Source organism: Pinus tabuliformis, chromosome 3_2, assembly GCF_031772625.1.
Source record: "Pinus tabuliformis cultivar Carrire ecotype Pingquan chromosome 3_2, CPIR1, whole genome shotgun sequence".
NCBI classification, from domain to species: domain Eukaryota; kingdom Viridiplantae; phylum Streptophyta; class Pinopsida; order Pinales; family Pinaceae; genus Pinus; species Pinus tabuliformis.
Genome location: NC_142302.1, coordinates 819,149,818 through 819,167,661, shown reverse-complemented (window position 1 = coordinate 819,167,661; position 17,844 = coordinate 819,149,818). Strand labels below are relative to the sequence as shown.

At 37.7% G+C, this 17,844-nt stretch overlaps 1 protein-coding gene across 3 annotated transcripts in view; it reads left to right on the top strand.

Moving 5' to 3' along the window:
* LOC149183173 (PR5-like receptor kinase) overlaps positions 1-17,844 on the top strand; it is a 40,474-nt gene that overhangs the window by 7,757 nt on the left and 14,873 nt on the right. For 2 of the 3 annotated variants that reach the window (XM_089417063.1, XM_089417062.1), the window contains exons 3-7: positions 4,660-4,920; positions 5,054-5,181; positions 5,259-5,472; positions 5,577-5,808; positions 5,902-6,052. In XM_089417063.1, coding sequence (XP_089273189.1) covers positions 4,660-4,920; positions 5,054-5,181; positions 5,259-5,472; positions 5,577-5,808; positions 5,902-6,052 — 986 coding nt within the window. Of the gene's footprint in view, positions 1-4,659; positions 4,921-5,053; positions 5,182-5,258; positions 5,473-5,576; positions 5,809-5,901; positions 6,053-17,051; positions 17,664-17,844 lie in introns of those variants that run through there. The other variant, XM_089417061.1, reaches the window with a different exon arrangement.

Genomic DNA, 17,844 nt, shown 5'->3' with positions numbered 1-17,844 from the left:
CTAACGTAGCATTGTACTCCAATGAGGTCTGGGGTCAGGGGAAGATGGATAATTTTTTGGCGGACCTCATCAACTCTGAGATGTTAAAAAAGAACATGGTCGACATTATTCCAGCCAAAAGAAAGCCGACCTGGTCAAACAGCAGGATTGGGAAAGCCTATATTGCCAAAAGGCTTGACAGAATGTTTATTCATCTTAGTCTTGTTGACAAAATGGGTATGCCAAAACTGTCGGTGGAAAATGTCACGATATCGGACCATCTTCCTATCCTTATTTCCTGGCCGGCGAAAATCTTCAGGAAAGGCTATTCCTTTAAGTTCGACAACAGTCTCCTCCTTGACTCCGCTTTCAACACTTTCATTCAGAATGCATGGCAAGAAATCAAAGGCCGAGACAAACAATTTATCTTTTCAACCTTCAGGGAAAAATTGGCCGAGATCAGGGATTTGGTTAAAAAATGGCAGTTTCGTAAGCACCAGCAGGATAAAGAAAATCTTCTTCGGGTTCAACGGGAATTGGACCAGCTGCTGGACTCGACTGATTTCACCACGTGCTCTTTTGAAACAAAATGCCGCATCAGAGAGCTGGAAAACAAGAGGTTCTGTTTACTGAAACAAGAAGAATCGAAATGGAGGCTCAAAAGCCGCGCCATATGGTTGCATGAGGGTGATAAAAATACGAAATTCTTCCATAATTTCGCCAACGCAAGGAGGGAAAGAAATTTCATCTGGAGAATCAAGGATGATCATGGTGATTATGCAATCTCCCAAGAAGACATCTCGGAGCTGGCTGTAAGATTTTTCAAAAAACAATACAGTAGATCCAATGAAAGCTGTTTCAGCGATATTCGATGGGGAATCGACCTCATGCCAGTAATGTTCGACCAAGAAAAAAATGAGGATCTTTTCCGCCCTGTCGATGAAAAGGAGCTTCTCTCGGCCATGAAATCCTTCAAAAAGGACAAGGCCCCGGGGCCCGATGGATGGTCGATTGATTTTCTTATTCACTTCTTCGACCTTTTCAAAGATGACTTGCTGGGTATGGTGGAAGGCTCCAGACTTTCGGGCAACATTCACAGCCACCTTTCGTCCACTTTGATCGCCCTTATCCCCAAGCAGGACGAGCCTGAATCCTTCCAGGATTTCCGCCCGATCTCCCTCTGCAATATCTCCTTCAAGATCATCACTAAAATCATCGCGGCAAGGATTAAAAGCACTCTGGCTATTCACCTCTCTTCAAATCAACACGCCTTTTTAAAAGGCCGAAATATCCACGATGCAGTGGCCTGTGCGCAAGAATGTCTGCATTCAATGTCTATGCACAATTCCAGGGCGGCCATTCTGAAAATCGACCTGCAGAGGGCCTTTGACGTCTTAGACTGGGGATACCTACGCTGCCTTCTAGCTAAAATCGGGATGAATCCAGCTGCCATTCGATGGATTATGGGCTGTGTACAAACAGTGAACTACGCCATTTTGATCAACGGCCGGCCTTCTCAATTCTTTCAGGCCGAAAGGGGCCTCCGGCAGGGCTGCCCGCTGTCGCCCCTCCTTTTCATATTGGCCATCGATGCTTTAAGTCTTCATATCAACCATGCTGTGGAGGTAAAAGACTTTTCTCCGGTCAGGGTATGTAAACACATCCATATCTCCCATAATCTCTTTGTAGACGACATCCTCTTATTCGCTATGCTGTCCAGGACTACATGGCTGTGCATTAAGTCAATCTTGGATCGTTTCCAAAAAGCCTCGGGCCTGGCCATCAATAAAGCAAAAACGTTTCTCTTCCATAACGGCTTGGATGACGCACTGGTATCCTGGATTGCACAGCTCCTTGGAATCGCATCCAGACTTCTGTCTGATGGTTTCAAATACCTTGGTTTTCGCCTCAAAGCAAAGGCCTACAGGACTTCCGACTGGCGCTGGCTTATTGACCGTTTTTTCGGCAAGATTGCACTGTGGGAATTCAGAACACTTTCTCTGGGCGGCAGGGTTGTGCTGGTTAAATCAGTGTTATCACAGCTTTCGGTTTTCTGGGGTCACCTCTATCTCCTTCCGGCCCGCATCATCCAAGCCATTAACAGTATCACAGCAAACTTCATCTGGGGAGCAAATGCAGAAAGGCGTAAAATGCATCTCGTCAGGCTGGATCTCTTAACTCGGCCAAAAAATCAAGGCGGTTGGGGCCTGTTAGATATAAAACTCTTTGGGGCTGCTCTTCTTTGCAAAACCCTCTGGCGAGGCATCTTCGGCACCTCCCCCTGGAGCGATATCATCCGCCAGAAATATCAACTTGGTCGCGGCATTGAGTTCTGGTTCAGGCTTCACTCAATTGGTTTGCAGCACGGGTCTGCCATATGGCTTAGTTTCAAAAGGGTCCAGCTTTACTTCCTCAGCAACCTCAAATGGCAAATCCACTCAGGCCGAAAGATTCTGTTGGGCATTGATTCTTTTGCAGGTTTCAGGGGTTCTTCATCTGTTCCTTCTTCTATCCTTTTCCATCTTCACAGGGCTGGCCTGTTTTCATGGGACCGAGTTATCAAAGACTGGAATGGCTCCTCTCCAGTGCTCATGGACGCTCCCGATGTTGGTATTCCTCTGGATCTATTTCCACATTGGGACTTTCTCAAAACCTCTCTCCTCCAGGGCGGTTTTGCGCGTTCAGCAGATGATGACCATTTGGTCTGGTCATTATCTCCTTCCTCCTCTCATGCAATTGTCAAGGATATTTACATGGATCTTATAGCACTCTCAAACAGAATGATCAGCAAGCGTTTTCCAGCACTCTGGTGGAATCTAGGCTGCCCTCTCAAAGTGACCTTATTCACGTGGTTGGTGTTCTCAAACAAAAATCTGACTTGGGAGTCCTTGCGAAAGCGCTCTTGGCATGGGCCTAGTAGATGCGCCCTCTGCAAGATGGACGAGGAAACCAATTTTCACCTGTTTTTCAAATGTCCTGTTTCTCAACAAATCTGGTCCGAACTTGCTCAGCTCTTCTCTTTCCCGCACCTTTGTTTCATTTCAGTTGAGGCAGCTTTTGCATGGTGGGGAAGACAGATTGCCTCCCTTCGTCCTATCCTTCCCATCGCTCTATGGAGCCTCTGGAAATGGAGGAATAAAATTTTTTTTGAAGACTCATCCCTCTCCTCCATATATGTCCTGTCTCTTTTCTCCGCTCTCTTTTCTCCATGACCGCTGATGCTGATCCGTTGTGGAATTTTTGTCCATATCATGGCTGCCTATGCTCGCAGCCCTTTTGGTTCTCTCTCTTCATCCTCAGATGCTATATATTTTGATTATCAGCTTTCTCTCAGGCGATCCATGCTACAAATCCATCAGATCAACAGATCTTCTATGTCTGTCTCTCTTTTCAGATGATCATCCATCGATCTTTTCAGATCTATCATGTCCATTTTGTATATATTCCCTCAATATAATATAAAGCTTTTTCTTCTGAAAAAAAATGCAAGGAGAGTATTCTTTGTAGATCTAAATATGCAAAATGATTACTCATTAAATTCGCATTAAAAAAAATTACACACTTCATTAAAAAAAAAAACAGAAAAACAAAACAAAACTTCCAAAACCATTTAACCTTAAAATCACATTATCATCTTAAATTCTGGTTATTCACATTGTCTTCTTAAATTCTATTGATCCTATTTACATTATGATCTTAAATTCTATTTATTATCTTGAAGTTTATTTTGTTAGTAAATTTTCTTTGTTAGTACATATTCTATTTTAACATTTTTACCTTCAAATTCCCGTCATATTGTTTAATTCTCACTGGAACGGCGCTTATCCCTTTAGACAACACTCTAACGCTCAAAATGCTTCAGAAAAGCGGTGAGTTGAACGGCGCCTTTTCACAGCCCCCTAGCGCTCAAAATGCATCAGAGAAACTGTGCGCCGCGAGAAAAGTGAAAGCATACTGTAACCAATCTATTGGTGTTCGGATTCTTCTGAACAGTTGTTTCCTACCCTATGAGATGTCAAGATTTTATGTTCAGGGTCTGGGTGCTAAGGTTTCTTCTCGATGCCGTTTCTTAACAGAGGAAAGCGATCCCGATGATATTCTCTCAAAAAGCCCATTGCTCATTCGCGCAAGTCATAACCCACTCTTAGTGATTCCTTATATGGTCTTGCCCAGTGTTAAGCTTAATCATTCTTTAGATGGTCGCGATAATAGTGTAGTTTGAAAAATACCCTTAAATTAAAGAAAATAATGGAAAATGTGATAAGATTAAGATAAAATCGAGCAGAAACTTTTGAAAATGGAAAATTTGATAAAATTAAGATAAAATCCAGCAGAAATATTTGAAAACCTAGTTTGCAGCTATCAAATTATAAAAAACCTACAAACTAATCAGGAAAATAATAGAAATTTCAACCAAATTATAATAAAATTTGGCAGAAATATTTAAAAACCTAATTTATCAAACTTCAGGATTTTGATCAAAATTTTGAGTGCTTGAATTCTTGAGAGTGATTAAACCATTTCTATCTTAAAAAATTCAAACACCCATATTTTGATCTTTAGAAATATCATTTGTTTTTACCGATAACCAGACTTCAGAGCACTTTGTGCATGTATTAGCTTTTTCATCATGACATAAAATGTCTGTTTCGTTGATTCATATTTTCGTTTTAATTACAGGACAAAATATTACAGTGGTGAGTCCCAATATGACACTGACAGCGTATGGCTCCCCCACAATGTCGCCTACCATGCCGCCCAGATCGACGAGTTTGCCACACCCTTTGACACCGTTACCGGGCAATTCGACACACCCGTCCGGTAATGATATAACGTGGGAATACGTCCTCAGAACAATAGGTATACTTGGCGTTTTAGCAATGCTATGTGTCAGGATGTGGTATCGATGTGTTAGACTGTGGAAAAGCTATGTTAGAACAGGTAATAATAAAAAAATTACTGAAGTATCGTTTCCATGCTGAATTGCACTATATATTTTATATTATTTATTTATTTGTAACTTTGTCGGATTAAATCATTATGAAGAAAATTGTTATTGTGATGCTCTCCGCAGATAATAATATAGATGCCCGAGGAAATTTCGGGGAAGTATATTTTGAATACAAGATTCTCAGAGATGCCACTGGCAACTTTGATCGGAATAACATGCTTGGCAAAGGAGGATTCGGAGAAGTTTACAAGGTATAATAATATTCGTGGTTTTGTTCAATTATGCGGTACGTTTGCAGTGTAATTTTAATGAATTTGATGATCCGCAGGGAAGGCTTCCGGATGGGAGGGATGTTGCCGTTAAGAAACTGATTGGAAAGCAGACTACTCAAGCTGCTGAGGAATTTCTAACGGAAGTGAAGCTCATCAGCAGCGTCCGTCACCGTAATCTTGTTCGTTTATTCGGATGTTCCAGGCGAGGGCACAAACGCTTGCTGGTTTACGAATTTATGTCAAATAACAGTCTTGACAAACATTTGTTCGGTAGGTCGTTCTAACTAATGCCACCGTTTTCAAAATTCATGTTGTTTTTAGAAATTATGTAACTTGTACTGAAACTTTAGAATACTATTGCTGGAGGTCCGCAGGCGAGATAAGAAATCCTTTGAGCTGGGAAAACCGTTTAAATATTATAGTCGGCACAGCCCGAGGCCTTGCATACCTGCACGGGGAATCCAACGTTCGCATTATACACAGAGACATCAAATGTCCAAATATTCTTCTTGATGACAGCCTTCATCCCAAAATTGCAGATTTTGGATTGGCTAGGTTTTTCCCAGAAAGCCAAACACATGTTTCTACCAGAGTCGGAGGAACAATGTAAGTTCAGCAATTCATTTGTTAGATGTTTTTCTTTATAACTGTTGAATCCAGATATTAATTCCTGCCTTTCATGAATTTGGTGTAAGGCAGAGGCTACATGGCACCCGAATATGCCGTTCATGGGCAATTAACGGTAAAAGCTGATATCTATAGTTACGGGATCGTGGTTCTTGAGATCGTGAGTGGGAGAAAGTGCGTGGATGCAAGACTGCCCGCCCCTCGTCAGCTTCTTCTCGAATGGGTGAGTCTAATGAAGATAACTTTAGTTCAATAATTAAATCAAGAACATCTTTTGTTAAGTTGGGTTGGCATGGAATATTCAAATGATCTAAGTACTTCTATCGTGTTCCTATTGATGATTGAAGAACGGCCCATATCTCTGGCGCTTTATTTTCTTTCTTCAAAAAGTCTTTTATTTAATTTTTGCTTGATAGCGATCTGTTAATTACATGGCCGAACTCGTCTTTCGTTTTCTTGGCTGAACCTGTCTCATATTTTTCGGGGGAGCTAGTCGTCACACACTTGTAATCCGTCTTGCTCACTCCATAAATGTCGTGCATATTTGAAGTGAATTTGAACACTATGTTCTACCACAATCCATAATAATAATCATAAAAATGTCTCCAGATGCCCCGGGTTTAAAAGTAACATAGAAAAGGAAAGGTTCAAGGCTTATGGAGCTTATCATCGAGATTGAAAGGAATAGGTTAAGGCTTATGGAGCTTATCACCGAGTTTGAAGGTGATGGAACGGGGAAGACTTTTAATGAGAGCTTGATCATTTCATTCACAGATATGAAAATTTATATATCCTGGTTACCACAGTTTGTACAATAACTTGTTATTAATTTTCAACTACCCTTGTCCCATCTACCGCAATTATAAGAATAGAGTTTGTCAATGTCTTGATTAATACTCTAACAAACCTCCCCTTAACAAACTTCCCCTTAATCATGACGACCTAAATAATTATAAGAATAGAGTTTGTCAATGTCTTGATTAATACTCTAACAAACCTCCCCTTAACAAACTTCCCCTTAATCATGACGACCTAAATTTTAAAGTGCTTGATGGTCTCAGTCTCAGCGAACGCTTACATCAGTGGATAAAAAAAACTTGACAAGGAGGCTATCATTTTTTGTTGTTGATTCACACACCACAACTCTCTTCAATGGACACGGTGTTGCATACATTCCTATCTCCTAACACTCCATAGGATATTCTCTGTGATCTATGCCACACAAGTGTCACGGTCTTCATCAGCGAACACTCGGTTGCAGACATTCTTATCTGCCAACACTCCACTGGATCTATGTCACACAAGCATCACAATCTTCATCACTGGACACTCGGTTGCAGAAACTCTTATGTGCCAACACTCCATTGGATATATCTGCACCAGGCGTCACAGTCGACACAATATTCATCAGCGGGCACTCGGTTGCAGATGTTCCTATCTGCCAACACTCAACTCGATCTATGCCACGCAGGCATCACAGTCGACACAATATTCATCAGCAGACACCTGGTTGCAGATGTTCCTATTGCCAACACTCCACTGGGTCTATGCCACACAGGCGTCACAGTCGATACAATCTTCATCAGCAAACACTCGGTTGTAGACACTCTTCTCTGCGAACACTCCACTGGATCTACGCTGCACAGGCATCACAGTCAACACAATCTTCATTAGCGGACACTCTGTTGCAAACACTCTTATTTGCCAACACTCCACTGGATACTTGTGCCACACAGGCGTCACAGGCAACACAACCTTCGTCAGCGAACACTCCACTCGAAACAACGGTCTCCAACAGTGTCAACAACAGGGCAGACTCCACTTGCCCTTCACCACTATGGAGCCCTTCTCTAGCTCTTCACACCACAGAGCCCACAACTCTGCACACCATTGAGCTTAAAGCTTTGGCTCTGAGTTCACACACTCCGAGGCTCACCGTTATGCCCTCTTCCGGACAACACTGGACCAAACAAAGCTCCACAAGTTCTAGCAGTGAGTCTCATCACACAAGGTGGCCTTTTAACAATGCTCTTCTTAACCATGCTCTGTCCCATGGTCTACGTTGGTTGCTTCTCCAGACAACCTTTTAACAACACTCTTCTTAACCGTGCTTTGTCCCATGGTCTACGCTGGCTGCTTCTCCAGACAGCGCCTTTATGCCTCTTCCTAGGTTATCGCTGTCTAATAATTCCACACTACATGAGCTACAATGCCCTTTTCAGCCTTGAAACTTCTTGAAGCTCGGCCTTCCCAACACTCCTTAGCTCCACGGGCTTTTTCCCCAGTAGCACTTAAAAACTTTCTAGCGGCTTTCACGTGCTCCATTGTCCGGGGGGGCTTTGCGTTTACGCCCTTGACCACCAAGGCCACGGCTTCTTTGACAGGCTCCCCGCGGACATTCCATACATCGGCCCCGTCCTCGATGACTAAATCTAGTGCTTTGACTCCGCTTGGGATGGGCATCCGTCGTTGCCAACCTTCCTCCAGGTGGAGTCCCTAGGCGGCACCATCGCGTTGTTCGTCCACCTCCCCTAGCCAGAGATCTGCGCCGTAGACCAAGCATCACAACTTCCAACGGACTTGCTACATGGACGACTTCCACACAGCATGCATCTGCAGTTCTGCGCCTCCGAGCAAGCAATTATTCGCAGCTCAAATCACTCTCTTCTGACCAGCAGCTCCTTAACCACACATAGATTCGGAAAGGCTGAACCACACGCAAATCCCTCAGCGACTACGGAAGTGACAGGTCAAACCAATCTTTAGCCAATAAAATAGTTCAACTTCAACTCAACACTCCTCAGCCATTCCACTCTTCACTTAGCCCTTGGCTCGGCAGCGCAACACTTCACCTCTGCAGATGAGAGGGAAGCCAACACCAACGTCCGCCAAGGGAAGCCAACACCAACGTCCGCCAAGCTCCAACACTTGACTTACCGTCGCACAGCTTCACGCCTTCGCTTGGTATCTGTGGCCGGCATAGGAGTTGGATATTCCCTCCTCATAGCTTTAGTCTACACAGCGGAAGTGGCTTTGATACCAATTGATAGAACTCGGAAGACTCTCCATGAGAGCTTGATCATTTCATTCACAAACATGAAAATTTATATATCATGGTTGTCGTAGTTTTCACAGTAATCTACCATTAATTTTCAACTACCCTGGCCGACTCCGCCTACTGTCGCTCATTGCCATCTACCACCGTTATAAGAATAGGGTTTTTCGAATAGGGTTTTTCGAAAGTCGAACTTGCTCTGATACCAGTTGATTGAACTAGGAAGACTCTCCAGGAGGAGAGCTTTATCATTTCATTCACAAACATGAAAATTTATACAACCTCATTGTTGTAGTTTCTACAGTAATCTGCCATTAATTTTCTTTCACAAACATGAAAATTTATACAACCTCATTGTTGTAGTTTCTACAGTAATCTGCCATTAATTTTCACTACCCTTGCCGACTCCGCTGACTGCCACTAATTGCCATCTACCGCCGTTGTAAGAACAAGGTTTGTCGACATCTTGTAATTTCGAGTGAAAAATTGAAATCCCAGTGTAATTTCAGATATTTACGTCTATAGGTGTGTTCATTTCATAATGGTTTTCAATTGTTTTTATTTTTAACAAAAATATAAAATTATGAATGCGTTATATTTAAATATTTGAAAATATTTTTATATAATATATACTATTTAAAAAAAAAAATCAAATCTTATTTTCTGACCTAGATTACTATTATGATATCATAAATTCTTAATATAAAAATGACATATAATATTGAATAGATATACACATTTATATACACTATTCAAACAAACAAAAACAAATAAATAAAATTAAAAAATTTCAAATCATATTTTCTTACCTAGATTTCTATTATGATACATAATATTTGATTGATATAAACATTAATATACATTATTTAAACCAACCAAACAAAACCAAACAAATAAATGAAATTTAATATTTGATTGATATAAACATTAATATACATTATTTAAACCAACCAAACAAAACCAAACAAATAAATGAAATTTAAAAAATTCAAATCTTAGATTATTACAAATTCTCAACATTATTATTATTTAATTTATATGGTTGTAGGTTACTATTGATATTTTTTTTATTCTTTTTCCAAAATAAGGTTGAATCTAGGCATGAGCCAATCTCAATATTGAATGAAAGAATAATATACCTACTAATAAGATGTTATCATGAAAATTAAAATAATTTAATTCCCTCATAAATAAATCTCATCCTTAACCTTTTCTATAAAATTTTATCAGACTAAACTTCACACAAATCAATAGATCTACTCTCATAAAAATTATAATGCTCTTAAAAATTATAATGCTCTTAAAGAACTCTGGAGGCTTTAACCATGTGAACAGTGAATACATGCTTTGGGTTGGCTTTGCCAGTGCTATTCTTCACATTCCGCAACCGATGCATCGGGAATAGGAATTTACATAATCACGCTTATTTCGTTCATGCGATTCCCCTGCGGTGACGACGAAATTGGCCAGAATGATACCACCCTCTTACTATATACATTCAGTATCTCATTGCGCATTGATTTATCATACCCTACGTCTTGGATTTGGCTTCCCGATCGAGGTATACCATGGAAGAGAAGTGCGGAGACATGTCCAGAATTCAAAGTTTTCTTGATCCATTTTCTCCTATCACCGAAAAAGTTCAAGAAGAAGTGTGTCGTACAACGCAACGCCAACGAGCCATTCGATCTGTAGCCTACATGCAAACAAAGACATACAAAAATAACGATGAAAATGAATCGAATCGCGCTGAGTCGAAGCTCTGAACCTCTGTCTAATGCGTGGAGCAAAGACAAAAATAACGATGAAAATGATTCGAATCGCCCCTCCTCAGAAATAACGATGAACATGAAAAAATCGCCCCCCGCCCCCCCGAATTCGTAACATTCAAGTTTTTCTAATTAAATGGAAAAAAAAAATTGTAATGATTAGAATTTTCCATTAAAAACAATTATATAACTATAAATATTAAAGTTTAATATAAATTTCTGTCTATATTTATTTACTATTAAAAATATTTGATTGAAATTAATTTTTTATTGTCTAAATTTTAAATTATTTATAATTAAATTAAAATTCAAAAACCCTTAAATTTTTTATAATAATTCAAATTCAATTATTTATATTTTAATTTATAATATTTATAATTCAATGTAAAAATTGATAAAAAGTAATATTAAATTTTAAAAATATAATAATATTTTATAACTATGAGAACATTTGTTATATAATTTAGTTTTCACCTTATAGTTTAATAAGACATTTGTTATATAATCTAGTTTTTAAAATTATTTTTGTGAGAAAAATGTCTCTTCATTAAACCTTTAGGCTCATTGGACCGTCCAATATGATCCGTACTTAAGATAAATCTATAGTGATACTCCTCCATACTTATCTTTTACAAAAACCTTTTACAATATTCTTATTTATGCAAATATCCCTAAGAAAAACTAAATATATTTTTTTGGAAAATAATAAAAACATATCTTTTTATTTCTAATAATATGCCAATTTATATTTTAAAAATTTAATATATTAAATATTAGAATAAATAAAAAAATAAATACAAATATTTCATTTTAAGATATTTTCTCTAAATAACGAAATATATTTTTTTGGAAAAATAAAAATAATAGAAACATGCTCAATTAAAATATAAATATTTCAATTTTTTTTGGAAAAATAAAAATAAAAGAAACCTGTCTTTTTATTAATACATCAATTTATATTTTAAAGTTTTAATTTATTAAATATTGAAAAAATATAAATATAAATAAAAAAATATAAATATTTCATTATTTTTTTGAAAAATAAAAATAATAAAAACTTGTCTTTTTATTAATACATCCATTAAATTTTACAGTTTTAATTTATTAAATATTAAAAAATTAAAAAAACAATTAAAATATAAATATTTTATTATTTAATTATTATATAAATTTATATCTATCTTAATTTATCAATATTTAAAAAAACAAGTAAATTTAATATTATTTAAATAATTCTGAAATAAAATACTTTATATAAATTATGAATCTATAAAAAAAAAAAATATTTAAAAATAGTATATAACAATTATCTTTTAAATACTAAAATAGAAAACACGATAATTTGTCATATTAAGACACCTCTTTCATATCATATCAAGGAAAGCTTTATTTTCCTCTTTTCTTTGCAACTCTTATATTAATTACTATGCTGCACCATATCCTCTTTGCTAGGAAATTTTAGGCTTTTCTTACTCAAAGCTAAAAAGCTATTATGAAATATATAAATGTAAGTGGTGTTAAAGGAGTTTGGCTAAAGATTCAGTTATAGAATCAACTTATAGTGGGTGGTTTTAGTTTTTGATACTTTATAATTTTGTAAGTGATATAATATAGTTTATAAAGATATGAAAAAATTATTGTAATTTTTTTTTATGAAATAAAGTAGTAAATTAAATTCATAATGTATAATTGGTGGTTTTAGTTTTTGATAATTTATAATTTTGTAAGTGATGTGATGTAGTTTATAAAGATATGAAAAATTTGTTGTAGTTTTCTTACGAAATAAAAATAGTAAATTAAATTCATTTTTCAAAATTGATTTTTCTAGGATAGTGTATATGTGCTGTGAGTTATTTATGTCCTTATTTGTTTATTTCTCTTTATCTTTTTACTAACCTAAAATGATAGTGCGTGGTTTGTAGCATGTTTACTCTTCTTTACTCCTAACGTCTAAGCTGCATTCATCTCAATTACGTATATATATGTACACTATTGAATATGCAACCGATGGTGTATATATAGAGTACGTATGCATAAAAATCTCAGCGCAATTTAGAGGGCATAAAAATCCAATAAACATTTTGAATATGTACCGCTTTACAAGAACAGAAGGCCATTCTGGGAAAAACTGTTCGAGTCCGAAAATCTTGACATTGATTTTTTGTTGATTGCAGGAGACCTAAATGTCACTTTAAATATGGATGAAATATGGGGCATCAGGAAAAAAAGGGACCCACTTGTTGATAGAATAAAAAATGAGCTCTTAAGCAGGAATTTGGTTGATATTCTCCCACCCAAAATGCTGCCGACATGGGAAAACGGAAGAATAGAAAGTGCTTATATAGCTAAAAGGCTGGATAGATTTATTCTTCATGATAGCTTGATTGATGAGATGGGCATGCCTTTCTCAACAATTGAGAATGTGTTCATTTCAGATCACAGGCCGATTCTGTTAGGCTGGAAAGAAAATGGCTTTAGGAAAGGATACTCTTTCAAATTCAACAGATCATGCCTGGAGGATCCAAAGTTTAATGAGATGATATCAAAGTTATGGAATGAGTTGTCGTCAAATAAAACCTATCCATGTTTAATGACCTTCAGGGATAAAATGGATGCGATTCGAAAAGTGGTAAAGGAGTGGCAATTCCAAAAAAGACAAATGAACAGAAAGACTCTCCATGAAGTACAAGCAGAGTTAGAGAGCGCAATGGAATCCATGGATGTCCATCAACTCTCTTTCAAGATGCGATGCCGGATAAAGGAGCTTCAAAAGAAAAAGCACAAAATTTTAGAACAGGAGGAAGCTTTCTGGAGATTGAAGAGTAGGGCGATCTGGCTAAAGGAGGGGGATAAGAATACAAAATTCTTTCATAAATATGCGAGCTCCAGACGAGCAAAAAACTCTATATGGAAATTAAAGGATGGAAGAGGACGGTTCTTATTCTCACAACAAGACATTTCAAACGAGGCCGTGAGATTTTTTGAAAATTAGTACAAAAAATCTGGAAATTGCAGGATTCAGGATATTATGTGGGGCATAGAATTATTCCCTTAGATGTTCGATGAGGAATTAAATGACCAAATTTTTCAGCCTGTAACGGAGGAGGAGCTTTTAGCAACAATGAAATCATTTAAAAAGGACAAAAGCCCAGGTCCAGACGGCTGGACGATTGAATTCTTAATCCACTTTTTTGATCTGATTAAATGTGATCTGCTAAGGATGGTGGAGGGAACAAGAATGTCTGGCAGTATAAATCAAAAAACTTCATCCACTCACATAGTGCTAATTCCAAAAAAGGAAGATGCAGAATCTCTTCTGGACTATAGACCGATTTCTTTGTGTAATATCTCTTTCAAAATAGTCTCAAAAATTATTGCAGAAAGAATCAAAGAAACTCTTTCAAATTTTCTAACAAAAGAGCAACACGGCTTTCTAAGGGGAAGAAATATTCTGGACGCGGTTGCGACAACTCAAGAAGGTCTGTTTGCCATTCATTCAAAAAAGAGTGAAGATGTCATCTTCAAAATTGATCTTTGCAAGGCATATGACTGCCTGGAATGGAGTTTCATCAGATGTTTACTTGCAAAGATTGGGTTGAGACCCAATATGATTAACTGGGTCATGGCTTGTGTCGAAAAGGTGAACTATGCAATTATTATTAACGGGATCCCATCATCTTTTTTCTCTGCGGCCAAAGGACTCCATCAAGGTTGTCCCTTATCGCCTCTGATATTCATCCTGGCAATGAATTCGCTCAGCCTCCATATCAACAAAGCGGTAAAGGAAAACAGATGCCGACCTTTAAAAATCTGCAGGAATACATCTATCTCTCATAACCTTTTTGTGGATGATATTATTTTGTTTGGTATGTTATGTAGACTTACTTGGTTATGTTTTCATGATATCCTAAGAAATTTTCAAAAGGCTACTGGTCTGCAAATTAACAAGGAAAAGTCAATAATTTATCACAACGATATCAGCGAAGAAGCGGTGGACTGGTTATCAGCTCTTTTTGGAGTTGAGACCCAATCGATTAAACAAGGAATTAAATATTTGGGTTACCAGCTCAAAGCAAATGGATATTCTAAAAAGGATTGGCAGTGGGTAATTGATAGATACTACAAAAAGATTTCCTTATGGGAATACAGATGTCTTTCGCTGGCCGGAAGAGTAACCTTGGCGCAATCAGTGTTGAACCAGCTAGCAGTATACTGGGCCCACCTTTTCTTTCTTCCTGTGAGCATTATTCAAAAAATGGACAAGATTACTGCGAATTTCATTTGGGGAGGCCAAGCGGAAAAAAGAAATACCATCTCTCAAAATTATCAAATATCTCTATTCCAAAGAGCATGGGAGGATGGGGTCTGCTGAACTTATGAATTTTCGGAAAGGCTCTATTATGTAAATCATTATGGAGGAGTATATTCGGAGAGGGTTCCTGGAGCGACACAATCAAAAAAATATTTGGGTGGAAAGGATTTTTCTTTATGGTTCAGGGAGGGAAGGATTGGCCCCTCTTATGGCTCGTCAATTTGGTTAAGTCTTCATAGGATGGAAGGATATTTCTTGGAAAACTTAACATGGCGTTTTCAAACAGGCAATAAAATCCTAATTGGTTTTGACAAATTTCTGAGTGGAGACGAGGTAATTAATGTGCCAGAATCATTATTAAACTTTTTTCACAGAAAAGGTTTCTTTTTTTGGGAAAGTTTGATAGCTGGTTGGCAAGGGTCGATCCCTCTGTGGAAAGATGCTGAATATATGCAGATGTCGGACGATATTTCTAATCATTGGGAGCCCATAAGGACGAGTCTCAGAAACTGCGGAATTTTTCGCTCGGAGGGATCTGATTACATTATATGGAAAAATTCAAAGGCGATGAATCTTGTCCGAGTAAAAGATGTTTATCAGAATTTAATTGGGATGAAGGATTCCCCGCACAATCCTATTTTTCCTGTGATTTTTTGGAAAGCTGAATGCCCATCGAAAATGATCTACTTTGCCTGGCTGATGTTCCACAACAGAAATCTATCCTGGGAAAACTTGATGAAGTGGGGTTGGCAGAGCCCTGGGTGTTGTCCTATGTGTAGATCAGCAGAGGAAAACAACTGTCATTTATTTTTAAATTGTCAGATATCTTAGCAATTATGGCAGTCATTGGAGAATTGGTATGGTTTTCAACATATGCCTCACTCCTCTATTATTGATGCGTTTCTCTGGTGGAGCCATCAAAAAGATATCTGGAGGTCTTTGTTTATTATCAGCCTTTGGAGCATTTGGAAGTGGAGAAACAATTCCATTTTCAATAACAGAAAATTCACTTTTATGGATATTTTCTCCAATGTTGTGTCCATATATGACAATCTCCCTAAAAAGCTGCTCAAGATAAAAAAAAGAAGCCTGTTCTTCCATTCCTCAAGCGATTCCAGCTTTCCCAAGGGCTTTTTTCGATGGTGCTGAACAGAGAGGAATCTGTGGTTGTGGGGTTTATATTCTTGTAAATGAAACCAGTCAATTCAGCATCCATTGGAATGGCGGGAAGGGATCAAACAGCAAAGCTGAAGCGATGGCTCTTGCTGGTCTGTTATATTTTTGCTCCTTTCTCAACATCCGGCCTGTTTCGATTTTTGGAGATTCAAAGGTAATGGTGGACTTTGTGGAAAAGAAAATCAACATTTTCAAGCCTCACCTCGTTGGATGGCTGAACAGGATCAGGTCTTTTTGGGATGGAATGGAAGGATTTTCTATTCATCACATTAACAGGGCTCAAAACCAGCAGGCCGACTCTTTGTCAAAAAAGGGTCTTCTTTCGTCTCCCGGTTTTTGGTTTGTGCAGGTATTTGCTAAAGAGGAAATATTCACTATTCAGGAATTTTCTCCCCCAGTATTCTAATTTTATTAAGCAGATACTAAGATAGGCCTGATCTTATCTTCATATTAGGTATTCTCCATGTTTTTGTTTACAGTCTGAAGCATTTTGTGAACTTGTATCTGTTAAAGGTGACTTTATTAGTGCAGGCTCTCCTACGCCAAGGATATGGACATCATAAAACTTGATGATAGCTTATCTGCAATGTTTTCTCTCTCTGGACAAACCTATATGATCATATCTCAGAATCATATGCATATATACTTATTGTGAATCTTTATATTCCTTATATAATACAATATGGCTTTTTTCATTCTGAAAATTAGAGTACGTATGCACTTATCCCTTATGTTTCTTTATGAACCGCAACGTTGTAAATGCTGCATGCAGCCTATATGTAACACAACACGGTTGTAATTTTGCTTGTAAAAAGGTGTCTAATATTAGAGAGCTAGCCTATGCATGGTATATGAAACACGTGTAACTGTGACTATAAAAATTGTGCTGATTATTTTAATGATAACGCAGGCATGGAATCTGTTCGAGCAGAGTCAAGTTTTCAATATTGTGGATCCATTGTTAGAGGGGCAGTACCCAAGAGAGCAGGTGCTAAGAGTGATTACTGTAGCACTTCTATGCACCCAAGGTTCATGGACGCAACGCCCGGCAATGTCAGAGATTGTGTCGATGTTAACCAACAGTTCAGAGAGAATTGTTGAGCCCACACGACCAGCTTTTATAAATACCGCTGCCGACAGGCACCCAAATTTCACTTCCGTACGAGAATCTGAAACCCAAGCTGCTGCTCCAACTCCGACATCTCATGGATCTATCAGCGTCTCTTTACTTCCCCGTTAAATGGAACGGTGTTTATCTCTTTACAATCTGTTACTTCGCTGTTGAAACTTAACTTTTAATGCAGGCACAACAAGCACCTTTTTAAACTAGGATGTTCGAGGTTTGATCCCTCCCATTAATCAAATTCATCACAGCATTGAATGTATCTTTACCTATTTAATTTTCTCCCATTTATTCATGTGTGAAATGACAAGTCACATACGTTGTGCACAGGCGAAGCTCTGATTTCATTAAATTTGACCGACGGAATTAATGAATGTTGTTACATGACCGTAAATCACGCAGAAAATTGGACGACCAGATATCACATTTAAGTCGTTAATGTTTTATGATTTAAAAATACAGTTAAAATGTGGGTTAGTTTCTTAATAAGATTTAAAATACTGTTAAAATGTGATTTAGTTTGTTAGAGTGGTTTAGATAAATTTGACTATCAATAATTTGTGGTTTAGTTTATTAAAGT